This window comes from Salarias fasciatus, chromosome 16, assembly GCF_902148845.1.
Source record: "Salarias fasciatus chromosome 16, fSalaFa1.1, whole genome shotgun sequence".
In the NCBI taxonomy this organism is placed as follows: domain Eukaryota; kingdom Metazoa; phylum Chordata; class Actinopteri; order Blenniiformes; family Blenniidae; genus Salarias; species Salarias fasciatus.
Window position 1 is genome coordinate 11,144,413 of NC_043760.1, and position 15,511 is coordinate 11,159,923.

The 15,511-nt window shown below is 43.5% G+C and overlaps 1 protein-coding gene across 1 annotated transcript in view; it reads left to right on the plus strand.

The window, feature by feature from the left end:
- tns1b (tensin 1b) overlaps window positions 1-15,511 on the plus strand; it is a 96,681-nt gene that overhangs the window by 7,566 nt on the left and 73,604 nt on the right. Inside the window, 1 exon segment of the mRNA XM_030112722.1 lies at window positions 8,513-8,551. Coding sequence (XP_029968582.1) covers window positions 8,513-8,551 — 39 coding nt within the window.

Consider the following 15,511-nt stretch of genomic DNA (forward strand, 5'->3'; position numbering starts at 1 on the left):
AGGGGAACACATGAAGTTTTTCAATCATTTTGGGGACTATATTTTAACCTGGCTGTCAGTCCTGTGGTTTATGTTGAAATTTCCACCTCGCCTCCAAACTTTGTTGTACATAGCAGTGTAGCTGAATGACATATTAAAATGAAAAGTCATTCAGAATGCTTCAAAATAAAGAGGACTTTTTTCTCCAGTTTTTTCAACTACTAAAAAGACGAATACCTGGCTGCACCGAGGTGTAGATCAGAGTTCTGAAACCTGCGGCTCCGGAGCCACATGTTGCTCTTCGGCCACTCTGAAATCGCTCTATGAAGCTTTCAGAAAATGATTTGCTAATTAGTGTGTGACTGTAGTGTTACTTCCTGTTTGTCACTCTTTCTCTGTAATAAATGACTGATCATAGATTGCAACTCTTCCTCCTGGTGGTCAGAGAAGGCATCGCAGTTATTTTCTTTATAGCCTGGTTTTTTTAATTCAGATGTACAAATTTGTGTGTTAGATGTTGACGATAGTCATTTGAGAAATGTAGGGATGATTGCATATCACAAAAAAAATGTCCTTCCTGCATAACGAATCATAAATTAAAATTCAGGACCTCGCAATTCGCCTATAGTTGATTGTTTGTGCTTTGACATATCTTGTAACATCAAATCCTTGCACTCTACTAATAACTCCTACCGTTACCATCTTATCTCTCAGTGTATAAGTGATTGTCCATATACTGCAGACAACAGAGGACAAAAGCATAAGCGTAAGAAATGCCTTCATTCCTGTTAAAATAGTGTTATTGTAATGTGCTAAAGTTTTCTCCCGAGAACCAAAGTATCGGAACATGTCAAGCAGAGTATTTATTCTGGTGCCACCTCATGTCTGCCCCCCTCCTTCACGGTGGTTTCCTATTTGTTCCCGGTCTGGGTCTCTGGCCGTCTTTAAGCCCCTCCTGCCTGGCTTGTTTGGTCTCTGTGTGCATGTTTTAACGTCGGTTCCTACAGTTACTTCTCCTGCAAGTGAGCAGATGTGCAATGACATCATGTGGAAAAATGTTTTCATCTGAGCGGTGTCCCCACTTGGATATCCAAAATGTGGACATGCTGAAAGAATGGGGTTCTTTTTTTTTCTTTTTTCCACTCATGCCTGAGACTCGAGTTTTCTCTGCTTGTTCTTGTTCAGCGAAACTCACCGAAACATACCTGACTGGCGTTTTTTTGGGTGCCGTAAGCAAAGCGAATTTGTATTGATGTTCTCTTCTGAGAACGCAAACAGCACTTTTCCTAAAATGTCAGTTTTTTAGGCATCAACTGCTTTTCAAAAACAGAAACAAAAGAGCGTAAGCTTCCTGCCCTGCCAAAGGGCAGCAGCTCTGACTGCGCGTGGTCGCCTTCCTTTCCCCCCTCGCCCTCGGCCACTTGGCTCGCTGCCAGCCGCTGAGAGCCTTGCTAAATGTGTAAATCGGTGTGCTGTTAAATGCTGGCTCTTAGCTGAAAGAGCCTGGGAAGGGAACGTGACCCCCCACTGTAGCTCTGGAACAAAAGAACAAGCCGCCGCTTCCTGGCCACGCCGCTGGCCTCGTCCAACAAAAGACGGCGGTGAGAATGAACAGGCGCTCCAAGTCCACTCTTGAGTCCCCGCCGTGGAGAAGAAACATGGCAGATACATGGAGGGGCCGCCTGATCCCTCTGGGAGTCAGTTTGTTCATGAACACACAGACCGTCATGTGAAGCACGTTATCTTGAGGTGTCTGTCAGCGATGGTTATCTGCACACTCACAGGAACACTCACACACAGCTGAGAAAGTCTGCTCACACCGGGACGGCGAGCTGCTACGAAGGAACACTCAATCATTTTCACATCAGGTAATTACCCTCACGAGCATGTGTTGGGATGTGGATTGTCTTATTCAAGATCTAGTTTCAGAGATGGATCATATCCCAGCTGATGTTGAGTGAAATGATAGAAAAGCCTGACAAAGTCCATGAGGGGATGGAAAAGGCGAACTTTACACAAAAATCTGAAGTGCAAACTGCCGTATCGTGTTCACAACTCCAGAAATCTTCATTCTGAAGGAAACAGGAAAAGGCTCATTGTAAAAGGTGGAAGCAGAGATTGAGCTCGGTTGATAAATGACTGGAACAATCATCCAGCAGATGGTGATTGATTGGCTGTGTGAAACGTGCTAATTGTTTTCCTGCAAGACAAAAAACCCCTGCTTGCTGTACAACATGATGCATAGCTTAGTAAAACCATATGTACTCTTATACATGCAGGGGGAGAAAAAAAAAAAGAGTAACAGACTCAAACGTACGTTCATGCCATTCCATTCCTGAAGTGCCTCTTTCGCTCCGAAATATAAATCAGCGGAGCGGAGACGAGGGAGCAGAGTTGGGAGACTGCCGCTCGGTCGTGCTCGTGTCCTGCTGTCCAATCCGCTCAATAAATCTGGAGAGTTTCCACAACTTTCCCAGGAGGGAAACGAAGAGGCCGTAATTTACTCTGACACTCAGGCAGACAGGGGAGGGACGAGGCTCGCGTTGAGGAGTCAGCCTGAACAGCGAGCATGGCGGGGCATCGACGGAGCCGCGACCCCAGCCGGTTAACATTGATCGGAGGTGGAGCGGCAGATATATCGGCGCTCTCCTGTCGTTCCTGTGCGCTTTGATGATGCTCCAGTAGGACCCACACTCTGGCACACTCCACCACCGCCGCCGCCGCGGACGCAGAGGAGCCTTCTGTTACTCGTTACGCCTCACAAATTGAATTTGCACACTGAATAGTTCTGCTGGGATGTGCCAGATGCAAAGATCTGGACAAACATAAAAGCAGCGCGGGGCAGCAGTGTGTTTACGTGCCAGTGCGGAGAGCTGGGCGAAGTTTGTCAGAGTGTTCACGGCCCGGCCCCCTCCCTGCTCTTTTCCAGCTAACTTAAAGCTGGAATGTGAACTTTAGCTTTGTGATTTATAGGCATAAGCAATGCAAAGTTTGTTTACCTGAATAATGAGTCGATTCATCATTTATTGACGGCGCCGGACCGAGGGTTATTAGCGTATTGGGTCCCGGGAGGCTGTTGTGGGTTACATAACGCGGCTGCGTCTGGAGTGTGTCGTTAGCATGTGAACGCTGTCCCACGCAGCCACAGATGTCTGACGTGCACTTTTGTCTGCAGGAAATGGGCCCTTGTTTAATGCTGTTAGCAGAAGCATGTGAGGAATGCAACAACACAATCCTTTATTATATTACACTCATTGAATACTCCCGATAGCATCAACACACTCTCTCAGCAGGCCTCCTCCCCGCACCGCGGGGCTCAGACAAAGGCTTTGTGTAGGTTTTTATCTCAGCTCAAAATTGGGTTCAGAAACCACCTCATTATATTTAACTTAATAGATTGTTTCCAGGCTTACTGAAACATCTATAGTCCATATGTTTGTGTGCTTCTAAGACTAGTACAGCATTTCAGTCCTACCAGAATCTCACTCATTTTTTTTCCCACTTTAGTTGTACGCCATAAGACAGGGGTATCCAACATGAAGCCTGTGGGCCGAAACCGGACTGCAAGAGGCTCCAATCCGGACCCGAAAACCACCAAGCACATTGTAAAAATTTGAAAGAAAACATTGATTTTTCCTGCTGTGTTTTTTAATGGCAACCATAGGGCACAACATGCAGACCTGAGTAGAGATGTTTGAAAATTTGCTTTGAAAGATAGCAAAGCAGCCATGCTGCCATGTTGAGTTTATAAAGTCATGCAGTTTTCATGGCATTTCAGTGTATTTTGCACTAGAAAGTATCACTAAAATAGGCATTCCCATGGCATAAACACTGTACCACAACAAAGAAAACTGGGAGGTGTGTGGCTCCTGAACTAACGTGCGTGGACATCTCTGGTCCTTGACATGTGGCACTGAAAACTTTAAATAGGAATATAGTGTTGTTGCCATCAGAAAAGTAGTTAGCTTTGTCAGACACCATGTGAACCAAACTCAAATGAGGAGCTCATTGTCTCAGTCAAACTGCTGTTTAGTCCAGTAGAATAAATGCAGAAAATCAATCACAAACTCTTTGACTAATGTGTAAACTCCAGTTTGAATCCCAACTTTTAGCTGTGAGTTCTCTCTATATGTATAGCTGCATGCACCTCTGCTGGTTGATCCCCTCCACCATCCTTCTTCTCGGAGGTTTTGTGAATTTGAGGTGTTAACGTAAGTGTTTTAAACTGTTGTCAACATTGTCATTATCATTAAAAAAAAGTTTTTGTGTTAAATTAGTATGTTAACTTAAATTGATCCTCTCTGGTAGATTGATTGCCCAATAAAGGCAGTGATGTTTGTCTAGTTTAAAACACACTTCTCTTTTCTTACATTTGGTTGAAAACAGACGAAAAAGCTGTTAAATTTCACCTTTCCCATACGTGTTTAAAATTTCACGACTATCCATTGAGCAGCTGTTGAAATCTCTCCAGAGAGCAAATTGTGAATTGAGTGATTTTCCCGTAGCCAAAGTGTAGAGAATATCAAAACTAACATGGTTCTGGGCTCCAAATTTCATGGCAATACATGAAATAGTGACTCAGATATTTCGATTTTGATCAGCCGTGTAGAGCGATGGCCACCCTGAGAGGTAAGCAGCGTCTAAGCCCTCCTTCCATGTGGACTTTTCACTTTGTTCTGCTCCGAAGCGTTTCTCACACAGTGGTTTCCTGCTGCTTGACCTGTGGCTAACCTGCTGCGAAGTGCTCACCTGCACGCTGCCGCTGGATAAATATCCTCTGTGGTTTCTGGGACATCCAGGCTCTGACTGCTTTTCCAGACTACAATAGTGCAAAGATCCAGTCCAGCATCAACAAGCAAGGAAGCGGCTACTTAGCATGAGGTGGAATGTGAGCTATTCTGATGTGGGCAGGATACCTCCCTGCTTAATCCCACCTTTTGGATCAGAGTCTCTATTACCGTGGCGGCTGCTTCTAACTCGCCAGTGATGCTGTCTCAAACGTAATTACCTCGTAAATAACGAAAAGGATACATTTCATTGGACATGACATTCAGATAAATGTCAGTAGCCTTTGTGTTTTTGAGGTTTGGGGGTGTATTCATGAAGTGGCTCTTTGTGTTGTGTTCTGCCGGTCTGTCTGCTGCCACAAGGTCATCAAAATGACGCAATCCGTGATCCGATTCCCATTTGTTCTGCACAGTGTGTGACATTTAATAACAGTCAGTCTGAGGCCTGAACGTCTGAATGAAAGGTGGCCCTGTCAAAGTGGTATTCATTGAACAATGTTTAAAAGTTTTAAGGCCAGGGTGTCAAAACAACCGGAAGAAGAAAGATGAGCTCAGCCTGTGGTTAAATGCTGTGTGACACACCGTCCAACCTGAGGTCCCATTTACACGTCCTCAGGTGAAAATTCTCACCTTTGTTTTTGTTTATAGTGTTTTGTTTGTGTGCATGTGTGTGTACAGCTACACACTGCCTTGATTACAATACCGCTATTGATCATGGTGTACAAGCAGATTCTTGACACTGACACTGTGCTAGCCTCATCAGACAATGTGGAATTTGCCTTCTGTCAATATTTCTAACTTACTTCATGTTTAACTCTGGAGGAATGCTGAGCGGACACGTCCATCTTGCTCATATTCATTATTTAAGGATTTGTGCAGCTGCCAGTTTGCAGAAGAAAGATGTGGAACCTTGTTGTGAAGCGTTATTGCCTTGGTATTCAAGAGTGTTACAAGACTGAGGCCAAGTCAATCTCCGGTGGGAATGACACGAGGTCACAAAAATCCAACCTCTAATAGGAAAGTTTGAGTTGAACAACCCCTCAGGCACACTGAAGTTAACAGCAGCGTGAGCGCGATGCCGATCAGTCACTGTCTGGTTGGACAAACCCACACACTGCGGAGGAGAAGTGAAAACACTGGTGTGGAAGATCAGGACTGCGGTGAACAGTGAAGTTCAACATACACAGACAAGATATAAAGACAAGTCCTTATACGACTTACATCAAGCATAGACTAATAAAATACTACTTCTCTTTGTCACGGTGGGACATTTTCAACATGGCGTCTGGTTTGAACTTCAGTGCGCGTGCAGACATATTTGGCGAAGAGCAGGTGGATGAGCTGTCAGCAACACGCGGTACAGAGTGGAAAACACTGCGCAGGCCTGAGGAGTCAGGGCACCCGAAGGAGCAGGGCCCCTGGGAGCAGAACGGCACGTCGTGGCGATAAGGTTGGCGGCTTAAGGAGGGAGTGGGGGCGTCAGCGGTGGTGCTGGACGGCCTCTTGGGAGGGTTAGAATAACTTGGAACGAGGGCTGAGTTAATGCAGATACTGTATCCCGTCAACTCCACACGCTCGTCACCGTGCCAGATGAAATTCCCAAAAAACAGAAACACATTCCACGGCGATGGCATCATTCGCGGCGGATGACGAGCTCGGAGATGTTTTGTTTCACCTTCGGCCAAACAGCGTGTAGAAGCTCAACCAGCCGCTGGTTTGAATCTGTCTGCTGTCCTGGCTCATATCAGCCTATCAGCTGCTTCCAGTGGCTAAAACATGTCATCTGATAAAGGTTATTTCCTGTTTAGAGTGAACATTCCTGTATTCCAGATGGGGGGAAAAAAAAATGCCATAAAGAGACTTTAATGACCCGAGGAGAATCAAGCATCTTCAGTTCGGAGAATCTAATCAGGCATACTGTATAATACATCCCAGCGGCCGCCGTCCAGTGCTACTCGTAGGTCTGGTTTAGAAGCATCTGTTGCTGCTAGTTAGTCAAACCCAGCACACAGTAAATCAGATTAAGGGTTGGCCTGACCAGCTGCTGGGAGCCTTGTTAGTTTGAAGAGTCTGGGCGGAGAATTAGTGACTCATCTATTGAATGATTGTCTGAAATTATATCTAAATACAGGTTTCAGCAAATGATTGGAAACATACACTGACTGTTGATTGACGTATGTTAAAATGGGCAACTTTGGGTTACTTTTTAATTTTCAAGATGACGATTTTGATAAACCATTGTGGTTAAGCAAGAACATATGTTGTAATTTCTCTATACTGCATTACATGTACAATTCAGCACAGTATGAGAAAATAGTGTAACATTTCTGTACAACGGTCCATCATCTGTAGACGACATAAAGAAGATTCAGACAGTCTGGAAACATATGTCAAAGGGGCCTCAATACATAATTTGATTATTTCCATTGCTCTTCTTACTGCTCCTTACTACACATCCTGACTAATCAATCCACTGAGGATATGCACGGTCTGTCAGTCAAGGAGTAGAAGTGTGCAAGTCTACTCTGAATACAAATAGTTTTTAAGGTTCAAAATTAAACACAACACTGAATTTACAAAAGCATGTTATCTGAATTAAAATCACACTGGACAGTGAAAGGAAATTGGTGCAGGGGCTCAAACTTTTTTGTTTGCTCAAGCTGAAATGAAGTGAAGACCATCTGATATTTTAGGGGTTTTCTGCAAACAGATGATGGATGTGTCATTGTAACACAGAGCAGACCCTGACGGAACAGGAGTCTCGAGTTCTTGCAATGACACAATTAGTTCGAGATAAGGAGAGCCGTAGATCAGTGGCGAACATGAGCGGTGCTTTTAGAGGTCAGCGTTCGTGATAACGTGGAGGCCTAATCTTTCACAGCTGAAACAGACACAGTGGACTAACAAATACAGACGAGGGAAACAAGCCTGCTGGAATCATGCAACTAACAGTGCTGTGAACATGAAAAAACAGTTTGTAGGGTTTTTCCTTTTATCGGGAGCACGAACTGATGAATGATAGTGGAGCACTGACAAAGGGACAGAATACAGACGACCACAGGAAGGAAGCATCCTGTTTGCCTTCATCATCGTCGCTGTGAAGCCATCTTTTTTCTATAAGCACTTCATTTGAATCTGCTGTTAGGGCCCATCATCATTACGCTCTTCCTGTTTATCGGACCCGGTCCTCGTGCTCTCGCTCCGAGCTCGCGGAATAATTATGAAAACTGTCGGATGGTAATCGGATTAGGTCGGCCGCTCGACAGATCATGAGGTCTGCTGGAGCGATCCCACCGCCGGCCGAACAGTGCCAACGACGTCTCACAGAACCAAGAGTAAAACTTCTCCTTGAGCTTCTCACATGAATGGGGGGGTATTTAACCCTGTCATAAAGAGAACAGCAGAGGGGCAAAGTATCAGTGACGATGTGTTTACAGGCTGATCTAGATGTTGGAATTAATGATTTGTACGTTTTGGATTTTTGCAAAACTTAGCGATGTTTCATTTAAGTGGCCGACAGCTTTTGGATTTTAGAAGGCTAAACATGAAATGGTACAAAATTAAATTGCACCGTTTCCATGGAGACAGAGCATTTTCAAAATACACTTCACCTGGAAACATGTGTAAATGGGGTTTGAGACAGTTTTTGTGAAAATACTCAGCAAAGGTGTGAGTTTGAAGAATTTCACTGAGACTCGAGAAAATTCTTACAATGTTAATGAAAATGATTCTCTCTTTATCTTCAGGTGTCTTCGTCTTGTGTTCCAGCGACAAACTACGAGCTGGTAAGAGGCCGATTCTTCCTGATTCATGTCGTCTCAGTAATTACTTCTATGCATTAGATGCTCTGTAGGCATAATCAGATGCTTCCTGGTGTGCAATTACTGCTAACAGTGTGTTCTTTCAGTTTCTCAGAAGTCACTCTTGCAGATACTAACCTATTAACTTCTATCTCTGTGGCACAAACAAGTCTAAATAAATTAAACATGCATTTTCTGTTTTGACAAAACTGTAGGAGGATTTTAGAAAGTTTTTTTTTTTTAAATCTTTTTCGCATGGCATCCCTTCATTCTCTGCTCTGTCACAGTGATGACTTGCACTTCAATGAAGCCCTGAGCAGAGGAGGACACAGTTCGAGTATTAGGAGAGTTTGCGGGAGCAATAAAAAAGACGCTTGCTCTGTTGCCTTTTTTGGTATTGGCATAAGGAGCTGCTGTGTTAGACTTGGATGTGATTTCCTCGCTGCCTTTCTCACAAGTTGTGTGTTTAAATGGTTTTGGGTGCTTGACAAACCAAAGCAAATATCCCCAGCTCTTTTTTTCTGCCCTCGCAGAGCAAATAGCTCACCAGAAATCTTGTTATTCTTTCACGAGAGCTGCAATAATTAAGCAAGAACATGTAATTATCTTTGCAGATAGTTTTCTGTTTTCGAGCCGGAGATGCCTTCTGCGTGAGGACATCTGGTTTAAGATGTGCAGAGGAACGGGCTTCGTTCTCTGTGTCCAAGCATTTGAACACGGGCGGCAGGAATGCACCACATTATCCCCTTCTCTGCTACCTGTAGGCCTCTTTGTGGCAATATCACTTATCAGGTCTGCTGTCAGTCTTCCTATTGAGACCACAAGTACCCAAGATGAGCTTGCTTATCAAATTCGTGGATCAAGCTCATAAAATATTCGATTTCTGCTTTTGATTGACTTGAATCGACTGCAGGAAGTCGAAGGGAAATGGCACCAGCAGGGAAACTCTTGCTATTAGCTCTCCTTTACTAGCCTGCTTGCCAAAGCAAGTCTCCCCAGAGGCTTTTATGCTGGCATTAGCAGTGCTGATAGCCCTCGTAAACACTGATGAGCTGAGGTGTGAGGCTTTCCCTGACGTAGTCCGAGCAGAAAGGAAGACAAACGCAGCACATTTAAAGCTTTCAGCACCAACATTTAGCCTGCTTTTTAGCGGCCTGGACATAAATTGTCATCACTGAAGGAACAAACTCAGCTTGATGAGTTTTGCTGCAAAGTAGGTCCAGTTTATAGAGTCGGGTTTGTACATTGAGTACATCGTATCTTTGCTGTGTGGCAGAAATGTGATGACGCACCGTCTGCTCAGACCCTTGTTTGGTGAATTCCTCCTCTCGCAGTCAGATTGTCGAGATTTATTGGCCGGCTCAGGTGCAGGCCGATTACGACATTGACCGTGTGTTAATTTAAAGAAAAATGTTGACGGAACATTGTTGTTGTTCCTGGCTGGAGACGTCCCGGTGAGATGGACAGCTGTGTTAAACACGGCTTGGCAAATGGCAAAGTTCACTTCCCGAAATTCCCTGAGACCTTGTCCATAGATGTCTGTGTTCCAGTCTCACCTTGAATCCCATTCAACAACAGATTTGAATCTTCTTATTGTGCCAGACCACCAGGCTTGTTGGTGAAGGAAGACATATAAAAGCAGTGTTGCTGAAATCACTTTAGAAAAGCATGAAAGAAGCTGTTTCATATAAAGAGTCATAGTGCGAAACGTGACAGAAATAAGCCCAAAATGGGATTTTTGCTTTTGTTTCAATTTTTTTGTTTGTTTGCTTTTGCAGAGACTGAAGAATGCATTAGTGTCCAGCGGTTAAACTGCTAATTTGTTATTATCCAATATCAACATGCACATTACACACTGCACATTCAAAATAGCAATATTTTGAGTATGAAGAAACTGAGATGAATTGCAATCAAATCTCAAATCAGCTGACAACCCTAATTCTTCCATTCGAGGTGGTCAGAGGAAAGATGTCAGAAGCAAATAATCAAGAGAAAACGATGAACCTCAATGAAGAAAACTGTTATGTAATTGATGGTTCAATTAGGGGAAAAGAAAAAAACAGTTATTTTGAAGAAAAATGTCCTTAAGCACAGAGAATAACATCATCTACTAGTGCCTGTGTTCACTGCAAGTCATATCATTACTGCTGTCGACGCAGCGATGCCACTTTTTTTAAACAAGCATGAGTGTTAACCTTTAGCTACTTGCTGATACTGAGTACTGCTAGAAAACCCATCAAATTACATAAAGCCTAATTTGACATTGTCTGTTCTCTCTTGTCTACCTGCTGCTGACCATGTGATGCTCTCCGGGTTGTTGGGGATGTACTTCGCGTAATTATTGCAATACTTGACTTTATTGCATGTTGGCCTCATATCATGCAGTCCCTAAAAGAGTGTGAACACATCTTAAAACCACACTGAGTTGTGAGCTGCTCATACAGGTCTGTGTATGGATCAAACTGTTTGGGTGAAAAGCCTTTGTTTGTGAGGAAAGGTGGACCGTTGCTGCACCGACTCGTGTCTCTTGATGATCCACAGTGATGCTAACTGACAGAAATAATATGGTAGCATTACATAAAGCTCAGCATGTGGAAACCAGTGTAATTGGGAAATTGGTGGCTTCCTGGTTGTGATTTAAATACAGTCATCCACTAGTTAGTGATTGTGGAGTGTATGGACTACAATTGGAGTGCCTGTTGTTTAGAGATCATGGCAGCTGGCGGGAAATGGTGACGCATGCCTAGAAGATCCCATCCGACCCCACTGGTGCTGGGCAGGGGGTGAACAGCGGGCATTCCTCAGACGTGCCCTCATGTCGAGAACGAACGCTGCTGAGAAGACCGAGCGTACATCGGAGATGTGTTGTCCGGGATGGGGGAGGGTTCTCACCTGTGAATGCAGACATTGCATCTGATCCAGAAACACGCATCAAGAATGCGTGCGCTCACGAACCAAAATGTGCACACGCTCCGAAAATCAAAAATTGCCAGCACCTACGTCATTCGGCTTCTTCTTCTTTTATATTTTAAAAGGTCTTGTGCAGCGAGGGAGCGTGGCCAGGACATTGCTGAGTAATGAGTAACTGCGGGGCGAAGACGGCGTGGATGTGGTTCAATTAGCGCTGTGTTTAGAACCGCACATACTTCTCCGATGTGCCCAGTGTTACACTTTGTACACAAAAGCCGACCAACCAGAGCTCCTGCTACCAATTACAGCTTGATCCCACTTCTCTGGGAATGCAGAGACTGGAACATAACATCGACATCTTTAATTTTCACTTCAGTGCCAGGCGCGGAACATTTGCGCTTCTGGCGTGTGCTACATGACACTTTAGCATGATTAAGATTTTGCTGGAAGTTACATAACGATTACTGATAATCTGACTTTCCTTTCATATTAAAAAAATTGGATATTATTATAAATATGGCACTTGTGCGCATAGATGGTTTTAATCCATCTTTCTTTTAAAAAGTGCAATTTAAACCAAGAAAATGCACTAAAATCAAAGTAACACGCTCATGAAAACTAATTTTCCTTCCGAATACGACACTTTGTACATGTGCTTGTAATTTATATGGTCAAAAAAACCAGGCTTTTCGGTTTGCAGTGCAGAATTACAAGTAAATGGTGGCTTGTAAACTCCAGTTTTATGAAGTCATCCCACTAAGTCGAGGAGGCCAAGCGATTCCCGTCCCGTTAGCTCGGACCTATTATGATAATGGACTCGTCTGCACGCTAAGCAGTAATTTTCTCCCTCCGGTGTTCCTACCAGTGTCACCAAATACCGTCGGAAGACGCGTCGGTTCAGACTGCGGTCCCCCTTTGGCTCATTAGCCGGGCCTGGCCTCCCAAACCCGTCCTCCTCCTCTCTGCAGCCATCGGCTCGGGCCTTCTGCTGTGGTTTCCTCCGCTCGGATTGGATGTTTCCAGCGCAGAGCCGGGCCCAGAGCTTTCACACTTTGGATGAGACGGGGAGATCCTGTGGCTGCACGTTATGAGCGCTGTCCTGCAGTAGCTGTGGCGCAGCTGTAATATAGTGTTACACAAACAATGCCACGCTCTGGCGTCTGGCTGGGCGGCTTTCGCCGGACAAAGCGTGAGAGTTTTACGCAGCAACCACGGTTGGTATCTTGTTTCCTACGAACAAGCTGTGCTGGTTTCTTTCAACCTCGGCCACGGTTTGTCCCGGAGTTGTGGCTACGCTATCGTGGAGGTGGTATAGAGCATGTAATGCAGTCCAGATATTCTGCTGTCTCCAAAGAAAGCTATACAGTGAACTCATGATGCACAGAGCTGGACTTTTTCTACACACTCATGTATTTTCACTGACTAGAGTTGTAGAGGACGATAAAGGCTCCCACGTACAGCAGGTTCGAGTGGAGTTTGCATGTTCCGCTTGTGCATAGATAATTTTGTGAAAACATTTATTCATTTTCAAAATACAGAAGAATAAGAAATAAAATGATTGGTTAAATTATCTGTCACTGTTAATTTCATGAAGAGATGTGTGCCAATCTGACTATGTACTCATCAAAAAAATTCTTAAATATGTAGATTTTCAACTCCAGATCATTTTCAACTAAAGTTAAATGTAAAAACAGTGCATACCAACAACAATACCTTCCTAGAAGTCTTTCAGTGAGTTTTAAATCATGTCCTCATCCACACAGTCACTTGCTGTATTTGGCGGGGATGCGACAGACAGTTTTGTGCCTCCGGTGGAAGTGACGGGTCAACGCTGGAAGTCATTGTGTTTATCAGTTTCTTTTTTTTAACCTGTTGACGGATTTGATCCAAGATTAGCCTCCATTACCAAGTGTGCACAAAAAAATGTACATCCTCTCTACCAGAGGACAAAATTATTACAGAATATGTAAGGATGTGCAAGAGTTGAAGTGAGCAATTCAACATAAAAAGCAAACAGAGGAGCTGGAAATTCACCTTATTGAATCAAAGTGTATTTAGTTGTTTATCCCTGTGTCATTTTCTGGTGTAAACTAGCGTTTTCAAACAACCTGATGCTGTTTGGTTACCTTGCTCACCCGTCCACACATTTCTTAACTGTTTTGAAGACTTTTCTTACACATGTATTTATTTCAAGATATTTTTCTGCTTCTAAAGGGTTCATTTAGAAAACTAATACTGGAAGTTCAATCCCTCCATTGGGCAAAACCGTGTGAAAGCTGCCACCACTGGCGTGTTTGTGTGAATGAATGGTGAATAAGACCAAGTCTATCCACCGCAAAATCCACATACTTCACTAATGTTAACCTGCAACATATTGGCTTTTCAATAGTTTACTGGACTGCTGAAAAACTGTGATTTTCCAGGGTGCTTATTCACTGGGAACAAACTAAAAGTACAATACTGTATATGAACTGAGGCTTTGCGTGTTTATTTGGACCTGGTATTTTTCTTCTGAGCACAACAGCAACCACAACTTTTATGGCCTGTTTAATTCAGTTGAGAATTTAATGAAAGCGTGGCTTCAGTCGTTGGTCAGATCGGCGGTCTTGTTTTATTGAATTTTAAAGCCGATTCAAGCGGAGAGCGGACAGAGTCACGTTCATTTACAGAATTCAGGTTATAATTAAAATCGCCTGAAAATGAAAAGTATTTGCACGAACTTGAACCAGTCTAACCCGTTTTAACTCCCTATTTTGTTATTATTACAGGTAAATATCCAGAATATAATTGGACAATTTTCTCACAAATGCAAACCTAATTAAATCTTTCAAATAAAAATGAGTTATAACCACTTGTGGTGATATTGATCTCATTGCTTACAAGAAAAATGTCTTCTATTGTTTCCATTTTCTTCTTTAGTTTGATTCACTCGGCTTCAAAGTGAGGAACTAATAATGTTACAGTAAAGACAATCACAGTGGTTATTGGAGCTCTGAAAACAGACAGTGTGACGGTGTAACAGCATTTAAAACCGTATCCTGTGGAAACTTAACTCAACACAGCTTCAGGCCTGGTTATTTATGGAGCCCAAGGTAGAACAATGAGAGAGTTATCTGGCGCTTCGCAGTGGAAACATGTCTGAAGAGAAGACTTCTGCTTGTGTTGCACCGAAAAGTTCCAAAATAACCTCCGTGCACGTGATTAAAAAACAGGATCAGTATTGACGTCTGTTTTAAAATTGTCATAATTTAGATCGGTGATGTACTTGAAGTTTTAAATTTTGATTGCTGATGTTTTTGTCTCAATTTATTTATTTGTTTTTTGAGATTCTAGTGTTGAGCACAGTATTAAACCTCAAACGTGTTCAGTTATCATAGCTAATATTTGTTCGGGACACCGGTATCAGATCTGACACTGCACAGAGTACTCGTACTTGTGAAAGATCATGCAAACACATATTCTTCACGCATTGTTTGCATATGGAGCATGAATTAGTGTTTATGGTTTTTAATAAGTTCTCATATGAGTACTCGGCTTCGGCAAGTAGCTGAAGGTGGAGCTCGACCTCTCAAAAAGTGGACTCGGTGGTGGAGTACAGTTGGTTCATCGGACTTTTCTCCACTGAAACAGCTGCTTCTTGTATCCAGTCGTGACGTCATGAGAGCGAACAGAAATAGTCCGTTTACAGAGCCGAGAGCCAAACATGCTGAGAGAGGCGGCAGGTTTCAGCTGATAGCCTCCGTGAGCTCGCAAGTGACGCTCCGTTCACATTTGTCTGCACATTTTCGTCACAACATGAGACATTTCAATTGCAATCATTCATAGATGGCAACGGAAGGTGAAAAAAACAGTCAAACGAGGCATTCATGTGACTGTGTAGAAGTGAACATTTCAGAAAAGCCATGTGTTTGGACAGTAAAACTACTCGGATAGTGTTTTTCTGTGATATTTCTCTGTGGACGTGCCACCGGGACGGAAACCCATTCATGTATGCGCCTCTTGTTCACACGGATGTGATTGATTAGCCTCTCACTG